A 16,447-nucleotide genomic window follows, 5' to 3' on the forward strand; every position below is an offset into this window, starting at 1 on the left:
AGGTAGACAGGTGCGCTTGGGCCCCTACAGTGAGATCGCCTTGTCTAGCGACGAGCGGGGGCGCGGGCAACGTTAAGCTCGGAATCGAGCTCACTGAGTGGTCAGAAGGCCGCGAGCGACGCGTTCCTGGCTTGTCCTGGCTGAGGCTGGAGAGTGAAGGAGGCTGTGTGAGTCCTGCTCGAGGTGAGCACAACACCGTGAGGTGGGCTGTGCAAGCAAGAGAGGTTGATCCCCGAACAGGCTAGGGGAGTGCTATTCTGAGCCCCGCAGTGAGCTTCCCGGCGCCTACAAGTGCGCGCTGCAGCAGAACCTTCGACTGTGTTCCTGGTTTCAGAACCTCGAGAACGTGAAACGGTCCTAGGTACGAGGATGCGGCATGGGGCGTGACACGCGATGCCGGTGTGGGGTGTTCGTAGTGACGTTGATCACGGCTATCAGCAGGAATGTAGGCCAAAGAAAACAATGAACAGGCTGGTGTAGACAAGCGAGGGCTTCAAAAGCAGACCAGCTGTGTCGTGTGATTATTCGTAATCGCTACAAAGGTCGATCAGTTGTAGCGAATTGCTTGTCTGGACAGTTGCGTCTTGATTGTCTTGGAAGGAGAAGCCGTGACGACGCACTGCTCAGCCTCAGCCCTATGGATCTTGGGAAACTGTGAAAATGGCCCGATAGACTCTCGGTAAATGTGTAGGTGAGCGATAATGGAAATCAAGAATTGTGTAGTCCAGGTGTTTCAGCTAGTTGATGCTGGAGCGAGCCTCATATGTCACCGAGTATTGCCGAGTCGTCACTGAACATTCGCCGCAATTGACATTCCACTATCCACGCCCAACCCCTTTCAATGCAAAGAACCTGATGTACAATATCATTGAACAGTGGTTCTTGTGGTGCGCAGACCGTCGAGCGACGTATACTCGCAGATGAAGTCACTGAGATGGTCCACTGAGATGGTAGTGCAGGTCTACAGCTGGCACAGCCACAACCCTGCGAGGCAGAATGCTCCACTAAGGCAGATTCCCCTCCTGCTGCCACTATTCCCGCGTCCACAACTGCCATCTGAGGCGCAAACAGCGGTCGCGAGTGTAGCGCATTGCATCATGTTATGGCGGCACAGACCGCTTCTGCTTGCTGTATATTGCTGCTTTGGGCTGTTCTGGTCCTGGTCGATGACATTGATGGTCGAACATGGTTCTTCGGCAGAGCAAGTTCTCGACTATCCGGAAATCTTGGTCTATAACGATCACGCGAACTTCAGGCCCTTGGTAGGATCCCATCGCCCATCTTGTGCAGGACCGTTCGTAGGTCGCGCATTGCCAGACGATGTAGGTACAGCACCGACGGTACCGAAGTTGATGCCAACATCTGGAGTCCACATGCCTGCTGGTTGAATGCTGGCCCTCGTGGGCTTTGGTGCAGTCAAAGGTGTTTCTGCATGTGCATCGGCACCGTATTGCGGATTTTGTGCATCGGCCTTCTTTTGCTGCTGCAACGATTCTGAAGTCGCTTGCTGAAGGTTCAGGGAACTCATTCGAGTCGCTAGATCACTGTGGTGTTGTTAGTGCCTGGCGAATAGATGTAGTGTATAAGCTAGAAACTCACCTCTCGATCTGCGATGCTTCAGACTTCCGCTGATAAGCAAAGCTGCGTGCATCATCGCGGAAACGGTTGACAATCTTGGCAAGATCGTTGTAGAACTTCCGGCCAACGTCAGAGTTCGAGATGATCTCCTTGTACTTGAAGTACGCGTTCTCCAAGTTTTGGAGGGCCTGTTCGCGCTGCTTCGTAGATTGATCGCCCCGGCGAGCGATCAGGAAGGATGCGTTGGCGTCTTGTAATCGCTTAATTGCCTCTGTTTGCTCCCCCTCTTCTTCTTGTACCATGTCCTGGTCGACATCATACATCTGCAGCCGTCTATCGAAGAGACCCTCGAACTGTACAGCCTCGATTGTCTGCATGGGATACTCCCGCTCTAAGCGAGCGGCTTCGCGCAGCAATTCAGGATCTAGTACTGTCAGCAAGCTACGATAGGAACAGTTTAGTCACTTACTGATGTCATCTTGCTTTGCTTTGGTTCGCAAAGCCTCAATTTTCCGCCGTCTTCTGCTTTCAAGGCGGCTCACCTCGTTGAAGCACCCACGCAGTTTGCCAGCTTCTCGCTCAACATCACCTGTGATGGCTGGGCGGCGACCGCTAGGAACGTAGTTTTCAAGGTCATGATCAGGTCCACTGAGTAGCTTGATGAAGTGCTCGTTCTCCCTCAACTTCGTCTTGACGATGTTATCGCTGTTTGCAGCAGCTTTGAAGTATCCATCAATTTCCTTGATCTGAGCCCAAAGCTTAGGCGCAGCTTGTTCTGCGGGCGCTCTTGTCCAGAGAGCGGTTCCGTAGCGTCGTCGCGCGTTCTCATCTTCAACCGCTTCTGACTTGAGGATGTCTACACCCTCGTTATACACGGCCTGGTCACTGTACATGAGCTTTTTGGTGTCCTCCATGGAGCGTTCAAGTCGATGAATGCCATCTTGCTGCCGAATCTCTTCTGCATGAGCCATCAACCCTGGTGGTAGACCCAGCGGCTTCTCGAGAGCCTGAAGAGATCCTGGCAGATTGAGGCTGCGAAGCACTTCGTGAATCTGAGCAGTAAGATTCTCGAGCTCCTCGACAATGGCAGTGTTGACTAATCGGTCACGGCGATCGACGTATATGCTAGCTGCCAGGTGCACGGAGTAAGGGACGAGCTTCGAGAAAAGAGCAGGACCAAGCTCGCCCTTCTCTCCTAATAGCGCATTCGACTCAGCAATCTCCTTCGGTACCCTTGAGACGACCATGTTCGCTCTGTCCAGTATCTTCAACTCGGCTTTCGGTGGGACGGGTAGCAGGTATATCATGTCGTTGTCCTTCTCTGCTCGCTTCAGGTCTTCGTTGACCCTATTTTTGAGACCATTGAGATCTGCCAGCACCAGCTTGTTGATGTAGCGTTGCTCTTTGAGGGCCTCGTTTACACACGTGAGACTGTCCCTCAACCTTGCAACTTCTTCGCCGTATTTACGCTTCTCCAACACATCGCAAGCTGCCCTGTACTGAGCAGCGGCGGCGAAGTGGTGGTGCTTGGCTGTCATGTGGTGTATCCATTCGCTGCTGACTGAGTCAGACTGTATGCCTGCCTCGCACGCTTCATTGTACAAGTCCGAGACTCGAGCAGCGAGCTTGGCGATGGTTGCGTCCTTCAGGCCATCTTTGACAGCCTTCTGCCAGAAGCACTCCTGACCCTGGGCCAGCATGAGCTTCTCGAGACAATCAAGCGTCATGAGGTCCATATCTTCTGGAGGTTCGGTTCGAAGCTCAGGCAGCACCGTGTTTCGCAGATGTGATATCACACCAGCAGCCAAGCAGAAGTTGTTGGCGGCGACCTTGAGGCCGTCTGGTGTGCTTCGATTCGACGACATAGCCAGCTGCGAGTACATGGCGGCGAGGTTGAACATGATGTTTGCGAGTTCATAGCGGAGGTTGTTGCGCGACACTAGGCGGCTTGTGTTATATCCCAAAGCTGGGTACCAAGGAAACTCGACGCCAATGTCGACAGGGAACTTCCCACTCAGCCATACTAGCTGAGCTGCGTACTGCTGTAGCTTGGGGATGTTGCTTGGATGCGGTTCTTGGGCGTGTACGGCGGTCGATCGTAGCTTCTCAATGGTCTCAAGGTCGGCCTTGAACATATCTGGATGCTGGTCATATTTAGAGGATATGTACTGCTTGATGGCTTCTGTGAGGTTGACACTATGTGACTTCCGAAATGGAAGAAAGAGAATATTGCTGTCCATGTGTAAGCCTAAAACGACGGTATAACCTTTGTTTGCTATACTCACGAAGCCATGGTATGAAATGCTGGTTTATTGTTTGGTTTGGGAGCTCACAGAAGAAAAGACGTCACCGGCGGCCAGGATCCAGCCGAGCCTCAAGCTTGCCCCGCGGCGATGCACCAGGGTCTGAGCGTGGGGCACGCAGCAGTCGATCCAGGAACACACACGCCCGTGACAGCGACAGCAGCACTGCAAGGCTGTGATTCTGCTATCGCATTCTTGCATATGCATGTCAACCTGTCGATCAGCCATATGATATTCTTCAAGGTCTTGAAGTATTGAAGGAAAGCGCAAGAATGAACAGTTCAGTGTATCAGACACGTTGCGCTCATGCTTCCACACGGTCCGCGTACATAGAAGCTTAATCAAGGACAACACAGTGTCTTCATTATTATATGATCGTCGTCGATACTGTTTGCCCTGGCCCAAGGCGTTGCAATGAGCAAGTTTAGCGCCACAGTGCAGTCAGTGCTGAAACAGTGGACGGCGCTGAAGCACATCTGGTCTCATCGGAGGCCGAGCTGTGCATCCTTTGGATGGAAATGTCAGCACAGTCGCCGCAATCTATAGTAATCTACGCTGAGTACCGGATTGCAACACAGTCGCGAAACTCGCGCAATCCGTCTTTGTCTAAGCTGTCTGCTAGTCCGCGTATATAATCCACGTCGCCGCACCCTCTTCAGAGCTCCACTTCACAAACATCCCACCATCACCTCCTCTATCTGCCTACATAGTCCTCCCACCTGTACTCACACCTCGACACCTACCTATCCACACATCACACACATCCAACACCATGTCCGAACACAACTACAAGTTCAACATCGCCATGAGCTGCGGTGGCTGCTCCGGTGCCGTTGAGCGCGTGCTCAAGAAGCTCGATGGTAAGTGCTCTGCGCCATGTTTGGCTGGTCAGAGTGACAACTAACTCCAATGCAGGCGTCAAGTCTTACAACGTCTCCCTCGAGACTCAGACCGCTGATATCGTCGCCGAAGACTCGCTCTCCTACGAAACCGTCCTCGAGAAGATCAAGAAGACCGGCAAAACCGTCAAGTCTGGCGAGGCCGATGGCTCTCCCAGGGATGTCTAAGGATCACAAATGAGTTTGAGCAACCTCTTTACGGCATATTATGATTTTGGCAGTAAGCAATGGATACCACCTTTCGTAGCAGCTGAGCCTCTTGCTCCGCTACAATATCTCGCATCTGATTGGTGCAGATCACATAGAGACGGTGTTTTGACACCATCAATCAAAGGATACCCCTTCTCAACATCTACAAACATGCTGCAGAACGAATAGTGAAGTCTTTGGCAGCAGATGTAAGAATCTAGCAAAGAAGCAGGCATGAGCAAGATTCCAGCTGCATTGCAGAATCTTGCAATTTGCTGAGCATGTTTGTATGCGGCTTCCACAATCGTCCACGTGCTGCGCTTTGCTTTCGCGCTCGCGGCTTGCCGGTGTTCAACCTCGAGAGCGCCTGCCCTCTTTGGCTTCCGGCGCATTCTCGCTCAAGACCCTCAATCGAGAAAACCATTGTCATTTGACTCGCTTCGCACAACTCCCGTTGCTATCTTCGTCACAATAATCTCCCGCTGATGTAAGTCCTGAGGCAGATGACCGTCAAACTTCTCCTGCCTGAGGCGTCGAGGCCGTCCCGACCCTCTTAGCTGCAAGCTTCACCTCCACACTTCCGGCTTGTCCTCAGGAACCGCACAAATCAACATCACAGCCACCGTCTAATCAGATTGGAGTCAGTCAAGCACCAAGTGCTTACCTGCGCTCGGAGTCCCCGTCGCTTGTGCCGCGTCCCCGAGCGATGTTGCTCCAACCAGACGGGTGCGAATTGTGCTGCCTGGGGCGTTTTGACCACATATCCCACGAGCGCCACATCAGGCAGTCGAGAAACGTGATGTCAATTTCACGACTTCGCAACATCAAAAAGTCGGACATATTCTAACGGCTCGGTTATTGAACGGGCAATGCCAACGCTGCAGATCTTCACCCAGATGACGCATTCAGGGTTCGCCGGAGGATTCTCTTCGGAAGCTGAACCTCGCGAAAAGACGGGAGCACATCAAGACAAGCCTCCACTACGCTGAGCAGTGGCCACTTCGTCTATGCGAACCCTCGTATAGCGTGGGAGCTTCAGGTAAGCGCGTACTCCACACTAGCAATGACGCTGTCAACCATGCTGGACTTCTGTCAATTGGGCGGGTTGCATTCGTCCTATCGAATGAATGCTCCCTCACCTACGACTTCATATAAAGCTTGACCCCAAGCCGGCAAGTATGGGCTTTCTCATCATACCCCTCTACAAGAACCTTCTGATTTCACTCTTCCTCACACACTATATCTATATCACTCTATACCCTCATGCCGTCTCCACCTCGAGGTTATACAACGTTTCCGAGTGACGCAGACCTCTTCTACTTCTGCACCACGTCGTCAACTTCTGCTGAGGACCTTGGTATCAACTACGCACCTCCATCACAATCATCTCTACGAGTTGGCGTCGTCATCCTCAGTCAAGACCAGATCCAACTCACGGACCTCGCCGCTGTTGACCTCCTGTCGACATTGAGCAGGAGTAGGATCGGCAAGTTGAGTGCACCAGCGAGTACGCTCGATGAAGCTGTCGATGAAGTGGACGTTCGATATGTCAGTGTGACCGGAGAGGGGTCGTTTCCAGTCACCTCTGGCGCTCGAATGCCAGTGACGGTGAGCTAGTTTCGGATTGCTCTACAGCAAACACGATCATTGCCATACCCATGAACCAACTCCTTTGGTCAAGAAGAGCTACTTCCTGGTCTCGCTGGATTCGCCTGTACCTGACCTTTGGTCATCTGAGAGAGTCTGGCAGGGAGATAAAGGTTAACACACACCCTACATTCTTACCACCATCCGCACTTATCACTTCTGGAGAGTGTAAAGCTGACTCATAAGCAGAACTCTTTCGCGAACACACCGCAATTTGATGTCCTGATCATCCCTGGATCATTTTCCACAAAGGAACTATCAGAGGCAGCAACATCCTTCCTTGCTGCACAATGCTCGAGTCCTGACCTCCGTGCCATCTTCAGCATATCATCTGGTATCTTGCATCTCACTCAGACCGGTCTTCTCTGGAAGCGACGGGCCTCCGCACCACGCTGCCTAATACCGGCTCTTCAGCAACGCTACCCAGAGACATTTTGGCAAACGAAGGCCTGGAATCGACACGACAAGATCTGGACTAGTTCGACTGCTATCTCTGCCCTTGACATGATAGCTTCCTGGGTGCGCGAGTTTTTCTGGGACCGACACGAAGCCGTCGAGTGTGCTTTGGCCGCTGCTGGAATCGGATCGCTGGACGATTTCGATTATTGACGACTTCACAATATGCATTCCCTGGCGTTACGGGCAGCCTCAACTCTATTGGTTCTCTACCCCTCTCTAGTGCAGACGAAGGGCACATTAAGGTTTTCGCCTGTTGTACTATTACACATCTTGTTCGTTGCGACAACACGATCGCACAAGCTATACCTGTACCCTTACTTGTACCTGGAGTCGCACAAGCTATATTTGTACCCTTACTTGTACCTGGAGTCGAGAGAGTCACCAGACCGCTCCTCCAATGTAACATACATCCTTAATCAAGACGGACCCCTCCGTTCTCAATAACCTCCTAGCCCTCGTGTTCCACTTCGCTCTTATGATGGACGACATTTCCTTTGTCTCGTTGGAAGCTGCATACGCAACTGCACATTTGCGTTCCGTCGGGTGTGTGCTCTTCGTGGCAGACTAGATCACCTGCGCTGCCCCAAGGTCCATTGGCTACATCATTCAGTCCTGCAGCAATTAGCCGACGATCATCGTGATGATATGTGCTAGTGGGAGAACAGGCGCAAGACGAAAGGTTGGACCGCCGAAGCAAAAAAAAATACCCGCCCTTCAGCGTCTCCGCTCTGCTGTCCATACCTGTCGATTTCCTTGTGCGTATCCACAAAGGAGTTCACGGATATGGTCGGGAACAGTGCATATGGTTAAGTGGTGGTATGGCATGGAATGAGAAACACTGTTACTTCGAGCATGAATCAGACGAGGAGCGGGGGAAATGCAAGAAGCGACATGTGGCCTATGACGAGCACATGGGTTACAGGATCTTTGAGCAAAAGACAGCGACGGCAAGGGCTGCAGCGGTAGAAAGCGAGGAGGATGAGAGCGATGAAAGTGATTAGATTGCAGGAGCCAGAGAAGCAAAGCATCGCAGAAAAGGCAAGAGGCACCAATCAGCTGCTCAATAGCATCATCGGAACCCGGTCACTCAATCTCCTTCCGCCATCATTCTTTTTCTCCACTTTGAATGTTTCCTGTCTCGCTTTCCGCACTCAAACGAAATGCCCATAATCCCTCTCCTCATCAAACACCATATGCAAGTCCGGACACCTTTTACGCTGCTCCCACGCTTATGCTCATGCGCGCAAAAGTCTCTCGCCTTCTCCACCGGTGTCATGTTGTACATCATGCTCAGCCTCCTCATCACTCTATAATGGTTGCTGAAATGTACAGACGCCCCCTGAACTTGGTTCACTACTGCGACAGACTTACGTTATGTAAGAATGAAGGCTTCTAAGTGGTTGTGTCTATCTTGGTTGGCAGAATTGACAGTCTGGTACGTGTCCTGCAGGGCAACAACGTGGTGAACGGCCACTCACAAGGCTGTCCGCCCTCATGAACCACGGTATTTGCCTACTGTACGCATCACTGTACCAAGGTCAGGGGAGTCTTCACATTTTTACAAGCACCGATAAACACAAATGCCTGCGGAAACAACTTCAGCGTCATATTATCCTTATCCAGTCCTTCCTTCCTTCAGGTGATTGCAGAAGTCGCTCACGAGCAGCATCAGCACCACACAGTTGGACGGGATGTTGGCGAACGCGTACTGCATGCACGATGGGTACGATGGGTTCCGGAGTCTCGATAGCGATGGGGTAGTAGTCTGCGATAGCGTTGTCCATTGCGAGGCGGAAGGTGGGGCCCAGGATGCGGTTGCCGAAAACGTAGGCGTGGAGGAGCGTCAGGACGTGTAATCGAAATCGGCAGTCTCTCATCGTATCATACTTCATGTGGAGCCCTTGAGCACTGGGGATCATCTTCATGCTTGCGGCAGCACAACACTTTCGCACGTTCTTCCTGAGACGGGCTGAAAATCTGACTGAACCGCCTCAGAACGCGCATAGTGAAGGCTTGCGGAAAGGCCTGCAGTGCAGTATCGGTGATTTGCAAAAGATACCGACCCTCCGGTTTTTCTGAGTACAATCAGCCCCTACACAACATTGTTGTCCTTAGGGCTGATGTTAGTGTTCATGTGATCGCAATAGCTTGCTGGATCTGATAGCTGGAGGCATGGAATGCTTGGATTCCAGTGTTGTGATAGGTAAGATCAGGCAATGTGCAGTGGTGACAGCAAGATGGTAGAGGTGGTAGCAACGATGCTATGTATGATGACAGGCTTGGCGAGATCAGAGGCTGTGAGTGGTGAAGGTATGGGTCAGGGTCTAGCACCCACATATATACCTCTCTGGTGCCCCCAATCATCTCTTACTCCCGACGGTCTCGCCTAATGTATGCCTAATGTATGTAGTAATCAAAAAAATAGGGGGGTCAGTATCTTTCGCAAGTCATATTATTGTCGTGGTCCTGCCACTCCAGCCAGTTTGGCAAAAATTGTCGACGAAGAATTGTAGGAGAGGATGGTCGCTGGGAACATGCTCAAAGGCCCATCGGAATTTAGCCACAAGCTTCAGCACTCATTGATCCAAGAAAGCAATTGCCCTCATGTGTGATGCCAGTGGTGGCGTCATTGATGGCGCGGCGAAAGTATGACGCCAGGAGTCTGTCGCCCAGAGCATATGCCTTGATGTTTAAGTGCATGTTGACGCTGAGGTTGTGATCCTTGTTCTCGAGTATGCGATCCCACGTGTCGTGTGCCTGAATTCCTGGTACTTTCTGAATGTATAGCCAGTGGGCGAAGACACTGACTACGAAGCTTGTCAGTAGCAGCTCTCTTGAGTACGATTTCGGGCATGCTGTTCGTCCAAGATACGTGCATTCACTTGGCTGGACGTCGTCGATTCGCATAACGCCCTCTTGTGCCTCTTTCCACGACCCTTGCACTGCCTTGCGAAAGTACTCCGAGTGGTACACTAGCGGTCTTGTGGACGTAGTACTTGCGAAGGTCAAGGCCGATTTGGACGGTAACGACACCATTGGCATGTATAGATTTGGAACATTGGGTCAAATGTAGCTCCATAATCAGTGTTTAGGTATTTGCCTACCCCAGCGGTGGTGGTTCTGCTGCGTTTGATTCGGACAGAGCTATAATTGAGTTTGGATACAGGCTATCGATGCTAATAGAGAAGTGTCAAGCAAGGTGAACGTGAACGTGAAAGCTTGGCGCAAAAGTGGCAAGTGCCAACCTCAAAGCTGGGAAACTATCGCAAGATGTGGGCACGAAGGTGAAAGTGAGAATTGAAGTTGATCGTGATTGCTGGTCTCCTGGAGAAGCCGGAAGTAAAGAGGCCGTACTAGCCGAAGACGTATTCAATCGTTCTGAGATTGGGGAAAGATAAACACTGGCGCTAGCCGTGCCACATGTACAATCAGTCTATACAGTCGTATGAGAAGTGGGTTGGAGAAACAACAGCAATGCGAAAAGATGCTGTAAATGAAGCAACCAAACTGCGGTATCAAATTCGAAAGATGTTGTGTTATACACTCTATTGCACAACCCTGGTACTCGTTCATCTGCTCCAATCACCCGCTCGTTCACACAGCACCATATGTACACATCTAGTGGCCGGCGTTGGCGTTGCTCTGCCTCTTGTTGATGACCATGGCCTCGAGGTCCTCGCGCTCGGCCATTTCGGTCTCGATCTCCTTGATGTACTCGGTGAGGTAGGGTGTGTCCTGCATGCCATTAGCCTGTCTCGTTCCGCTTGCTGGTTTGTCGTGCTCAACGTACATCCTCGGGCTTGGTCCACTCCTCCTTGGGCAAGAGCTGGTGGCTCATGGACAGCTGCAATACCTTAGCCTCCGGTTTCTCATCTTCAATTCTCGACTGTGTGTACCTGGAAAGCGCGGCGCAGACGGAAGACACGGTCGTAGGCCTCCTGGGGTCGGAGGCGCTTGAGGGCGGTGTGGACAACGTCGTTCTCCTCGGGGAGCAGGTCATCGGCCCTGTGAGGTGATCCGTCAGCTCAGGTCCCCGTGCATCGAACATTCTCCATTTTCCCATTCAATGCATCCAATGCATGCACTGCATCCAATGCATCTACCGCATCCAGTGCATCCACTGCATCCACTGCATCCACTGCATCCCATGCATCCTCCAAGCAGTCATTTCCAGCCCTCCTCCAGCAGAGCCACGGGGTGCAGCGTACCTCAGGCCGAGCTGCCTGTAGCCGGCGGCGTTGGTGTACCAGTTGGCGAGGGGCTTCATCCAGCGCTGGAGCCACGGGCGCTTCATAATGGCGGGGGCGAGAGACGGCGCGGACATGTTTGCGGTGTTCGACGGGCGTGTGCGGGTGGTCGAGGTGCAGCGGGCCGGCAATGGAGTCGTGAAGTTTCCTGAGGGTTGAGGTTGTCATCCATTTTCGTGAGATGGAATTGGCTGCCGCAGCGAGCTCGGACCCACGTGCTTGGCAGTACAGCTCCCCACTGCCCGGGTTTCTTCGATGCGAGCGTGCTCACCCACGCTCTGTGACGTCCCAGCGCACACCAGCACCCTGCGAGCCCCTTCACTGCGCCCAGCCCGCCAGCGCGCCAGCCCGCCAGCGCCCAGCCCTCCGCCGTCCATCCGTCCGCGCTCCAGCGCACCTGCTCGCACCCTCTACCGCGCCGCCCGTCAATGGAGCTGCCCTTCCGCTAGCTACCGTGTTACTCGAGTGCTGCGGGGCTTCCGCACACTGAGGCACTCCATAGGGGACGACGGCCAGTACGGACCATTCCCCATAGCACGCACAGCGACAGCATGGCTCTAACAAACCGGTGACTGCAGCTCCCTCATGTCTGAACACAACCCCGAGCCGCCGTCCCCGACTATCGTCTCCGACCGGTATGCGCCGACAGCTACAGCTCCTTCTCCCCGCGACATGACCCCCACCGCCGAGCGCAGCCATTGGAGCAGGCCCTTCGCTTCCCTCGCCGTCAAGGTGTCGAGGCTGCCAGACGGGCCGGTCAATGCGCTGTGTGGGGCCTCCGCCGGTGTCGCTTCCGGTATCGTGACCTGCCCGCTCGATGTTATCAAAACCCGGCTGCAGGCACAGGGCTCCTTCCGCCCACGCCAGTACTCAGGCCCTGCGCGCGTTGTATACAAAGGTCTCACAGGGACGGCACGGACGATCTGGGTAGAAGATGGCATCCGCGGACTGTACAGAGGGCTCGGCCCGATGCTGCTGGGCTACATTCCCACGTGGGCCGTCTATATGAGCACATATGAGTCCACCAAGGACCTGCTCAACGAAAGGATGGGTTAGTCGTGCCCTGGCAATTTCTGTTAGCATCACTGACATGCTGTGCCTACAGAGAACAAATGGCTCGCACGGACAATCGCCTCGATAACAGCAGGTGCATCCTCGACCTTTGTCACTAACCCCATCTGGGTCGTCAAGACAAGACTCATGTCGCAAGTCAGTTCTCGTGCCTCAGCTGAACACCGCCCGCCGTGGCACTACACGAGCACCTTCGATGCCTTCCGCAAGATGTATGCCACAGAAGGCATTGCATCCTTCTATTCCGGACTCTCGCCCGCTCTGCTCGGTCTCACCCACGTTGCTATCCAGTTTCCGCTGTACGAGTATCTGAAGATGAAGTTCACTGGCTTGGAGATGGGCCAGGCAGGCGGAAAGACCGAGGAAGTACACTGGTTCGGTATCATGGCCGCAACCGTGCTCAGCAAAGTCTGCGCAACAACAGCCACATACCCACACGAGGTCTTGCGTACTCGATTGCAGACGCAGCAACGGTCTCTTCCGTCCTCGTCACACGACCACGTATCGTTCCAGGGAGGGCGACATGGGATAGGCCACCAGACCCGTCCCCCAGGCACGTCGTCCTCAGACGGCATGATCAACATGCCCAGATACCGTGGCGTAATCAGAACATGTACCGTCATACTTCAGGAAGAAGGCTGGAGAGCCTTCTACAACGGCATGGGCACCAACATGGTGCGCGCAGTCCCAGCTGCAGTGACGACCATGATGACCTTCGAGTCACTGAAACTCGTCCACCAAAAACTGAAGATGGAGGGCAACAGGATACGAGAAGAAGACGGCGAGTACCGTGCAACATGATCATGACTTGAAGTGCGGTTCCAAGAGCGAAGTATCATCGGGGCGTTTAGCAAAGCAGTGGGCACGATATCCCAGTGAGCATTCCGGTTTCCGTTCTCACATATGTGTACATACATCTCAGCATTTCTCACGCGCGACATGCGGCAGCATCGGAGCTTTCGGCGTTGGCAGGGTACCAAGGGTATATGGGTTGGAACTATCTTACATCACCTCTGTATCGTCAATACAATCTTCCCAAACTTCTGACCGCTCCGGACCATGCTTCACATGCCGCAGATCGAGCAAACGCAGACAACGCCTCGAACCAATTGCATACCAGAACCTCAGATGAGGGCCTCGACACTCGCACCGATCCCGCACTCATTCACTGCGACAAAAACAAAGCGAACACGGTGCAAAGTTCGGCGTGCCCACTACTTGGAGGTGCGTAGACGTGCCAGTACCCCGGTTCTGCGAGCTCGCCTGCTCCAGCTCCCGCCAATCCCCAACCGCCAATATGTCTCCAAATGAGGATGAAGCGACTTTGCAATCCCTTTCTTGGCCTCTTCCTGATTGCACGGTATCGACACGTCATCAAAGCCTTCTTTGTAAGCCTCTTCAACATGGACATAGCCAATCTGTGGTAGACCCTTCACAAGAACCTGGCGGAGCCACAGACAGCAGAGTGCCAGACGCGATAACAAAGTTTCACCTACCAACCAGGAGCAGGTCTCAAAATCATAAGATTCCAAGCCTTGTCTCAAGGTTCAGTGATATGCACGAAGTAGACTGCGAGCGAGCAACCGTGTCACTGGATTTGGATAGGCGGCCTACGCAAGCTGGGAAGGTGAAGAACATCGAGGAGATTGTATCGGTGTCGAGAGCGCAGCTCAGAGGCGGCGCTGGTCAGCGTCAGGCCGGCTTGTTTGGATGGCTCAAGAGAGATCAGGGAGTACACCAGAAGCTTGACAAGGGCAAAGATGAAACAACTTCCACTGTGGTCATATATAAAGGCAGAGAGATTGGATCACCGCAGCCTGTATCAGCTTTGAACGTACTGCCACCAGCATCGAGGTTTGTGAAGCAGCCCGACGATTGCCCTTCTCTCAACGCTACACCGAAGTCATCGCTCAAGAACGATTACGATGTCAACGGCAACCATCTTCCAATCTCATTTCGACAGAATCATCGTGTTTTTACACGTCCTCAGTCACCACCATTGCCTCCGCCACCAGCTCTGCTCGCCACGCAGTCTCGTCCAGCTACGACGAATCCATTCGCAGGCATATACGGAAACCCAAACATCATCAGAGCAGGACCAGCTTCATCACCAATTGAATATGCCGCAGCAGGAAGTCTCGTCCATAGGCCGAGTGCACTTGACGGTTCGCAAACGGGGTACGGTCAAGCATCAGAACTGCCCAGAAGGAGCCCGTTGCGCGACTCTACTGCAGCAGTCAAAGATGCCAACGACCCTCATGATTCTGGCGTAAAATCGACCACGCAGAAGGTGCGAGCGGACAGGAGATGGGATGCACTTCCTGCTCTGCCGTCTGGGGAAGGAGCGCCAGAACCACCGCCGAAAGACGAAGGAGAAGAGGAGGTGGAAGGATCGGACGATGAGCCCTTTGATACCGAGGAGGTGCTCAGCTCTCTTCGACCAGAACGGCTCAGTCTGTACCATATCGGCACGTCAGGGCGTCCAGTCCACGGCTTTGCGGACGTTGATCATGAACCCGTCGCCATCTCCTCACGTCCTCCCCAAGTTATCATCTCCAATACGAGAAGGCCAGCAGAAAACTATAGCCCCGGAGCAACAGACAATTACAGCGTTCGTACTCGTGAATGGGATCTCCAGTCCTGCGCCACGGACGATCTTGGTTTGGACAATAGGCTTGAGCGGCAGGAGCAGCTCACGAAACGAGGCAAAGAGCGTCGAGTCCCAGAGCAACAAAGAAGACAGGAAGACTTACGCGACAACAACGAGCCACTCAATGGTCTGCCAGAAGAAGACGCTGCGAATCCTGAAAGCGTCTTCTACGCGGAGCTGATCGACCTTGTGAAGGACTACCACGAGCAGCAAAAAATCGTTCGTAGAGCGTTTGAGGCAGGCGAGATGAGCGAGGGGCAATGGAGACGCGAGATGTGGAGGCACAGAACTGCTCTAGACAAGAATGCAAATGCTGCAGCAGACATGAGCGGCTATATAGTAAGCACAATTTGCGCGGGACATTGCTGAGGTTCCGAGATTTGAGCGTTCTGACGGTGGAACAGATATTCACAGATGAGAACGACATCAAAAGGGCCATCGAACAGCCCACTGGTTACGCCATATACAGCTCACTGCTCAAAATCCGCGACCCGGAGACGTGGGAGCGCATCTTCGAACCAGCGTTAGTAAACCCACAACCCTCATCTGTCGCGAATGCACTACAGCAGCATGTTGTAGTGCGAGAGAACTCGTTGATGTGGCTCGTCCGCAAAGCAGGACGAGCGCTCCGCTTCATGCTCGCTGTACCCGACGATCCAACCCTAAAGACGTACTCAAGCAGACATCCACCTCTTACTGACGTCGTAACCTACCAATCCCAGGTCGGCGTTCTGGGCCCGAACATACCCTTACGACCGCAGCACATAGACAGATTCACCACATCTGAGCCGATACCAACCTCTCTCCGCCAGAACTTCGCACCCGCCCGCAACCAACCCGGACCGAGTACACAAGTTGAACGACCTCCCAAGATCTCAAACGACACCACCAGAGTCAACAAAAATACCCTGTCCACAGGCGTCACGCTCGCGTCGCCTCTCAACGGTCGGCATGTCCGAGCTCCGAGGAGTCGTGGATATGAACAGGATGCTTTTGTGACGGTGCTTAATCCTTCGGTTGTTAGTTCGGCGACTGAGAAGACGATGGCTGGGTATGGTGCTGGTATGCCAGGGAAGAGGTATAAGGCGAGAGATCAGGAGAGTAAAGTTACTGCGTGGCCTGAGGCGGATTGTTGAGGGAGGCCGTCGAGCATGGCCGACTTGTGAGGTTGAAGCTTTGGTTCAAGTCGATCTGGTTGGGGCGTACTTCGTGCGTTTGGACAGCACCGGGAGAAACTCGAACATTTCAACATGGGGAGTCAACAGAGCACTACAAAGAGCGAATCATCAGGCCAATAATGTGTCTTCATTGATGCTCGCAGGCAATTTCGAGATGAAAACGCTTGCGTATGTCAGCAATATGGCGTTATCACGTGCTTTTGCGTAAGCTTCGTGTCCGTGAATG

General features: G+C 53.2%; 7 protein-coding genes across 7 annotated transcripts; 4 read left to right on the forward strand and 3 right to left on the reverse strand.

The window, feature by feature from the left end:
• Positions 1–1,491: 1,491 nt before the first annotated feature.
• On the reverse strand, positions 1,492–3,872 carry BU25DRAFT_112668 (BRO1-domain-containing protein). Its single transcript, XM_033700363.1, has 2 exons — positions 2,048–3,872; positions 1,492–2,002 (listed from the first exon to the last, which is right to left on the reverse strand). Exons 1-2 carry the CDS (start codon positions 3,816–3,818, stop codon positions 1,596–1,598), a joined length of 2,178 nt encoding a protein of 725 aa, XP_033559636.1. The 5' UTR covers positions 3,819–3,872; the 3' UTR covers positions 1,492–1,595.
• Positions 3,873–4,618: 746 nt separating this feature from the next.
• On the forward strand, positions 4,619–5,373 carry BU25DRAFT_412495 (uncharacterized protein). The gene is made up of 2 exons (XM_033706805.1): positions 4,619–4,741; positions 4,797–5,373. The coding sequence occupies exons 1-2, from the start codon at positions 4,654–4,656 to the stop codon at positions 4,946–4,948; spliced, it is 240 nt and encodes a 79-aa protein (XP_033559637.1). The 5' UTR covers positions 4,619–4,653; the 3' UTR covers positions 4,949–5,373.
• A 648-nt stretch (positions 5,374–6,021) lies between these two features.
• BU25DRAFT_112448 (uncharacterized protein) lies at positions 6,022–7,374 on the forward strand. The gene is made up of 2 exons (XM_033700362.1): positions 6,022–6,577; positions 6,803–7,374. Exons 1-2 carry the CDS (start codon positions 6,233–6,235, stop codon positions 7,223–7,225), a joined length of 768 nt encoding a protein of 255 aa, XP_033559638.1. The 5' UTR covers positions 6,022–6,232; the 3' UTR covers positions 7,226–7,374.
• A 2,257-nt stretch (positions 7,375–9,631) lies between these two features.
• On the reverse strand, positions 9,632–10,117 carry BU25DRAFT_423167 (uncharacterized protein; the record flags this gene model as incomplete). Its single annotated transcript, XM_033708196.1, has 1 exon — positions 9,632–10,117. The coding sequence occupies one exon, from the start codon at positions 10,115–10,117 to the stop codon at positions 9,632–9,634; it is 486 nt and encodes a 161-aa protein (XP_033559639.1).
• A 521-nt stretch (positions 10,118–10,638) lies between these two features.
• On the reverse strand, positions 10,639–11,418 carry BU25DRAFT_412498 (uncharacterized protein). The gene is made up of 4 exons (XM_033706806.1): positions 11,284–11,418; positions 10,972–11,080; positions 10,866–10,919; positions 10,639–10,810 (listed from the first exon to the last, which is right to left on the reverse strand). Exons 1-4 carry the CDS (start codon positions 11,397–11,399, stop codon positions 10,694–10,696), a joined length of 396 nt encoding a protein of 131 aa, XP_033559640.1. The 5' UTR covers positions 11,400–11,418; the 3' UTR covers positions 10,639–10,693.
• A 287-nt stretch (positions 11,419–11,705) lies between these two features.
• On the forward strand, positions 11,706–13,430 carry BU25DRAFT_441276 (mitochondrial folate transporter-like protein/carrier). Its single transcript, XM_033709226.1, has 3 exons — positions 11,706–11,837; positions 11,901–12,373; positions 12,428–13,430. The coding sequence occupies exons 2-3, from the start codon at positions 11,908–11,910 to the stop codon at positions 13,192–13,194; spliced, it is 1,233 nt and encodes a 410-aa protein (XP_033559641.1). The 5' UTR covers positions 11,706–11,837; positions 11,901–11,907; the 3' UTR covers positions 13,195–13,430.
• Positions 13,431–13,948: 518 nt separating this feature from the next.
• Positions 13,949–16,333, forward strand: BU25DRAFT_492740 (uncharacterized protein; the record flags this gene model as incomplete). The annotated part of the gene is made up of 2 exons (XM_033711664.1): positions 13,949–15,382; positions 15,448–16,333. 2 exons carry the CDS (start codon positions 13,949–13,951, stop codon positions 16,177–16,179), a joined length of 2,166 nt encoding a protein of 721 aa, XP_033559642.1. The 3' UTR covers positions 16,180–16,333.
• Positions 16,334–16,447: the final 114 nt, after the last annotated feature.

This window comes from Macroventuria anomochaeta (genome assembly GCF_010093625.1).
Source record: "Macroventuria anomochaeta strain CBS 525.71 unplaced genomic scaffold BU25scaffold_25, whole genome shotgun sequence".
In the NCBI taxonomy this organism is placed as follows: domain Eukaryota; kingdom Fungi; phylum Ascomycota; class Dothideomycetes; order Pleosporales; family Didymellaceae; genus Macroventuria; species Macroventuria anomochaeta.